The sequence below is a fragment of the Erpetoichthys calabaricus genome, chromosome 10 (genome assembly GCF_900747795.2).
Source record: "Erpetoichthys calabaricus chromosome 10, fErpCal1.3, whole genome shotgun sequence".
Taxonomy (NCBI): Eukaryota; Metazoa; Chordata; class Cladistia; order Polypteriformes; family Polypteridae; genus Erpetoichthys; species Erpetoichthys calabaricus.
In genome coordinates, this window is record NC_041403.2 from 85278658 (window position 1) to 85284657 (window position 6000).

Below are 6000 nucleotides of genomic sequence, written 5' to 3' on the forward strand. Positions count from 1 at the left end.
GCTCTTTTTCACTGCTACACCACCAAATAGTGGGCGGTAGCATAGGTATGCCGCGCGGTGAAAATGGACAGAGAGCCGAAAAAAAGGAGTCACGTCTGTCACCTGGAGATGCTTTAGTTTTAAAGATCAGATGTGTTAATACTGTTTCTATACTACTGGATAATACTGCAAACCAAGTTGTACTTGTTTTATTTGTTTTCAATACAGTGTAATGTACCTGGGTACTGTGTAATATTGTGACGACATGTTGACTTTATTCTCGTACTTTGTCATTAAAGTAGAACATCGTAAACTAAACTTCATCGTAAAATGAATATTTAATTTACTAGATTTTATCAAACCCCGTCATAAGTGAATTATATATAATATATAATTATATAAATATATATAAATATATAATTATATATATTACATGTGTGCATTTCCCATTGGGATTAATAAAGTATCTATCTATCTATCTAAGTTATATAGCACATTAAATGCTTTGTGTTAAGTGTTCCCCGAGCTTCTTAAACTGACTTCCTCTGCACTAAGAGGAGGCACCGGCAGCGATCGCCGCACAGAATCCATTCACATGATATTCATGCTCTCTGAACATTTAGAATGCCAAGAATAATACTTGATATAATTTTCATGGTGAAATGCATTAAAGCATGTATTAATCATGTGGGGGCACGGCGGCGTGGAGGTTGCACTGCTGCTTCGCAGCAAGGGTGTCCCGGGTGTACCCTGCCTTGCATTTGCATGTTTTTCTGGTGGGTTTACTCGGCGTGCTTCAGTTTCCTTTCAAAGTCATGTAGGATGTGGGGTTTTCTTATGCTATATTGACCCTGCTAGTGTGTGTTTTGCTCATATTCATCCTGCGATGTACTGGCAACTCGTTGAGGGATGGACACAACCCTGAATGGATGACATAATTAAACATGTATAACGAAGATATTTTTAAAGTTCTAGTTTATAACAAGTTTTAATTTCACAAAGACATTTATCGTATGGTGATTGGTTATGTGGAGAAAGAAAAAGGAAGGATAGAAATTGGGGTTTTGGTACGTCAGATAGAGACAGCAAGCGTGCAATAAAGAAAGCCTGCTCAGAATAACATCCATTGAATTCTGTGTTAGTGTCTCCGACCACCAGATCACAAACCCAACATTTAAACAATATTTAAGTTAAACCTGTGCGATACCCATTCATACATCCAGTTTTTTGGAGCCTCGTCACACCTGCCATAAAGTTCTCTACACTGAACGTACACCGGGGACCCTTTACTGCGAGGGAGCAGCACTACCGCCACACTACCGTGCATGTTTAATACCTGCTTTAATGCATTTCATCATGAAAATGATATCAAGTATTTATCTTAGCATTCTAAATTTTCAGAGAGCAGGAATATCATACAGTGAATGGATTCTGTATGGTGATCGCTGTCTCCTCTTAGTGCGGAGGAAGTCAGTTTAAGAAGCGTAGTGATTAACAACTGGGTCGGGGAACACAACACAAAGCATTTAATGTGCTACATTAACTTATGACGGGGTTTGAGAAAATCTAGTAAATTAAACAATGATTTTAGGATGAAGTTTAGTTTACGACATTCTACTTTAATTATAAAGTGAACTATGAGAATAGAGTGGAAATGTCGACTTTATTCTCGACATATAGTTTTTTTTTTTTTCTTCCCTGTGTCCGTATTTTTTTTTCTTCACCGTGGCCCTAATGCGATTCCGTAGGGCTATACCACAAATAGCATTATAAATGCAAGTTGCAGTTGTATTATTTATGTATACAGTAATCCCTCCTCCATCGCGGGGGTTGCGTTCCAGAGCCACCCGCGAAATAAGAAAATCCGCGAAGTAGAAACCATATGTTTATATGGTTATTTTTATATTGTCATGCTTGGGTCACAGATTTGCGCAGAAACACAGGAGGTTGTAGAGAGACAGGAACGTTATTCAAACACTGCAAACAAACATTTGTCTCTTTTTCAAAAGTTTAAACTGTGCTCCATGACAAGACAGAGATGACAGTTCTGTCTCACAATTAAAAGAATGCAAACATATCTTCCTCTTCAAAGGAGCAAACAAATCAATAGGACTGTTTGCTTTTAAGTATGCGAAGCACCGCGGCACAAAGCTGTTGAAGGCGGCAGCTGACACCCCCTCCGTCAGGAGCAGAGAGAGAGAGAGAGACAGAGTTAGAGAGAGATAGAGAGAGAGACAGATAAAAAAATCAATACGTGCCCTTTGAGCTTTTAAGTATGCGAAGCACCGTTCAGCATGTCGTTTCAGGAAGCAGCTGCAGCTGCACAAAACATAGCAACGTGAAGATAATCTTTCAGCATTTTTAGACAAGCGTCCGTATCGTCTAGGTGAGCGAACAGCCCCCCTGCTCACACCCCCCTACGTCAGCGCAAGAGAGAGAGAGAGAGAAAGTAAGCTGGGTAGCTTCTCAGCCATCTGCCAATAGCGTCCCTTGTATGAAATCAACTGGGCAAACCAACTGAGGAAGCATGTACCAGAAATTAAAAGACCCATTGTCCGCAGAAACCCGCGAAGCAGCGAAAAATCCGTGATATATATTTAAATATGCTTACATATAAAATCCGCGATAGAGTGAAGCCGCGAAAGGCGAAGCGCGATATAGCGAGGGATTACTGTAGCTTAGCTTGAAGCAAGGTCCATATTAATGCAGTTTGCCTAAATGATAGTTCAGTTGGTAAAGATGTCATCACCAAGATTGCACTTGTTTTATTTTATTTTAATTTGGGGAATACTGTGTAATGCACCTGGGCTTTTGAAGCCTTGAAGTAATAGTGCAACTATCAGTAATAATACAACTATTTATTTTATTGTTATTATTTATTAGTTTAAATATTATGCAGTTTAATGATGGTAAAGTTGTTTAAAAAGTCACTTTAACGTGCCAGTGGACAGAGATTGTTAACATTAACAGAAAGTGTAGTTGTTTTACAAAAAATATTTATTTATTCCTTTTCTAAGACATGTTCAGTGCAATACAACTTTTGACAAGCACTTCTGGATATTTTCCTAAGTCTAAATACCTCTTTGGATGGTTGAAAATATGTTGTCAAAATTATAATTTAAGTTTTTCCAAAATTTGTTAAATAAAGTGGTTCTATATTTTGACTGCATCAGTCATGCAATGTGATTTCCTTCTCTTCATTAGTGCCACCCCCTTGAAAAGTATTACTTTATGGGGCAATGCAAACCTGTATTAATACTTGTGTGCACATTAAAATGTTTTTTTGTACAATGTACAATGCTCTTGACAGTGGAATAGGTTATTCTTAGCCAGTAATTGCAGTGGAAAATGTGTTTAACATCCACTCATGCATGGGAAAAAAATACCGTCAAATACCGTGAAACTGGGATTATTTAGAAAAATACCGTGATATAGAATTTTGGTCATACTGCCCACCCCTAGGGTCTACAGTGGAGTCTGAAAGAAAAGAATGCAGTCTGAACCATAGCACAGAAACAATTTGAAATACCTCCAAACTAAATTGTGTACTTTGAAAATAAAAATAATCAGATTAGTTACAGTAATACAAATACAATAAAATGTTTAATTTTGGTTGTCCCTGTTGTCGTTCTCTCTACTGTATAGAAAACACTTGTGACACATATTCAGTTTCTTGTTTATTTCCAATATTGAGTGCACTGTAACCATACTGTCCATCATGTCCCATTACTTATTTTTAATTGCACCACATTTATCTCAACAGCTATTTACCCATTTCTTAGTTATTGGAAGCTGTATAAATATGTTCACTAGGTTGATTTTGGCATGCATTCATGTGTACAAGCTGGTAAATATTGCAGAAAGAAGTTTTTTTACACAAGTTTTCTAGTGTCCGGTTCCAAATTTACCAAAGTTGGATACATTAGTCATTGAAGAGGAAAGTAATAAGGAATAATTTAGCCATCTTGCCAACCAAATGTTTTTCTTCAGAAGCATGGATTTCTATCATTTGTAAACATGAAATTGTTTTTTATTCTTTCTTGATTGGTCTTTTAGTAGATTATTTCCACTTTATATTTCCAGAATTTAAAAGTATAAAATTCATTTATTCTCCTGTGACAGTTGAAATATTTTGATTTAGAGATATTTATAAACTTTAAAATGTTCCAGTGTTCATGTCTAATACATGGACAAATGTCACTGCTGATCTGAATTAAATTAATTTTTGTGGAAGGCAGCCATGTATGAGACTTATTTCGAAATGTGCCTCCGTTAGATAACTGACTGCGTGGCTGGTGTTTATGTTTGCTTTAATAACCCAGTTATTCACAGAAACATAGTTTCTAAAATGCCATGTACACCCTTATTCCAGTTAGACAAACTAGGTTATTGGTCTATGAAAGTCCAGGTCTGCATGCATAGATTTGTCTATAAGTAACCCAGTTATTTGGCCATGTAAACCCTTACCAGGTTACAGTTAAAGATTTTGTAGCCCGTGCATCTTCGCTTTGCACTTGCATCCAACAAGCATGGGTAGAAAACAGTGGAAGCTTCCATAAAAATACATTTCCTGTGGCAATTGCTCAGGCAGTCACATTATTCCTTCTTCTAGTTCAAGTAATCTGTGTCAGTATTTGAGAAAACTTTAAACTGATGTTGACAAGCTGAACATACAGTGCTAAACTCTACAACATGGCACCATACCTGTTTTTCGGATTCATGATGGCCTACTAATGAGGTTTAAATTTTTTTTTTTTTTTTGCACATTTTTATGACCTTGAGAAAGGAAAACTCGGTTACTGAACTCGCACATGTAAACTGTGTTTTTAACAAATTACGTTTCTGTCTTATCCCAGTTTTGTGTGTGCATGTAAACACTCTCAACAAGAGTGTTTTTTTGAGGAGGTAACAAAATGCTGGGCCATCTCCTGCCAACAAACGACTCCTTGATGACAGACGAGCACTTAGCATAAAGCAGGTTGAGATCTGTACAAAGGGTGACTGGTTTTAACTAGATTTTTCTTCCTAATTGTGAGAATATTAGGACAGGAAGGTAGAAACAACCAAAATGAGCATAGAAACTTGTAATGGAGCTGTGGAGTGCTTTATGGAGGGAATAAGTAATCCTGGTTGAGTATAATGTTCTCACATGTAGAAGTTTATGAGATGAAAGCAGAGTCGCTGGCCTTTTCCAGCTATGCCTTTGAGTAGCTGAATACTTTTGATCAGAAGTAGTGATACACAGTTGTGCTTCTTGCTGATTAACTATTATAGATATAACTTTTCTCTATATTTCTTTGTGTCTTCCTAGGCGCATTTGTAATCTGTTGGACACCTGGACTCGTTCTGCTTCTTCTGGATGGACTGCACTGTACCCACTGCAAGCTGTGTAGTGTCAAACGGTGGTTTTTGTTGCTAGCCTTGCTGAATTCTGCCATGAATCCAATTATCTACTCTTACAAGGATGAAGAAATGTGGAATACCTTTAAGAACATACTTAGGTATATTTTTTGCAGGAAAAACAATGAAATGGTGTCAAGGTCAAACTTAAGAGCCTTGAGTTCCAGCATTGACAATGGAAGCAGATACACCGATGAAAGCCAGGCCTCGTTCCGTGAGGGTCTTAAAGCATAGCTAAGTGACAGACCCCCCCTAACAGGTATCTGCTAATAACAGAGACTTGTCACATGGAGTGTGCTTTAAAATCTGCCAAAGTGATGAACATTTTAATGCTTAAAAACGTGATCATATCCAGTATGCTAAATGGCAATGCTCTTTAAGTCTATACATTGTTTATTGCTTTATAAAAAATGTATTTTAAGTCTGCTGTGCCCTCAAGGAAATCATTGAGGCTTTTATGAAGACCAGTTCAGTGTATATAGTAATATAAATGTGTCATTGGACTCCTGGGTTAGTAGCAGACAAGTTCATTGCCACTATGATGCTCATTCTCATTACCTCTGTGCCAGTGTTAGTGTGGATGTCACATATGAAGCATGTACTGAAAACCACTGCAACTTT

The 6000-nt window shown here is 37.4% G+C and overlaps 1 protein-coding gene across 1 annotated transcript in view; it reads left to right on the forward strand.

Annotated features, from left to right (window-relative positions):
- The window catches only part of lpar3 (lysophosphatidic acid receptor 3), a 37917-nt gene extending 32291 nt beyond the window's left edge, over positions 1-5626 (forward strand). Inside the window, exon 2 of the mRNA XM_028811535.2 lies at positions 5291-5626. Within this exon, the coding sequence (XP_028667368.1) occupies positions 5291-5613 (323 nt within the window). The 3' untranslated portion in view covers positions 5614-5626. The remainder of the gene's footprint in view (positions 1-5290) is intronic.
- Positions 5627-6000: the final 374 nt, after the last annotated feature.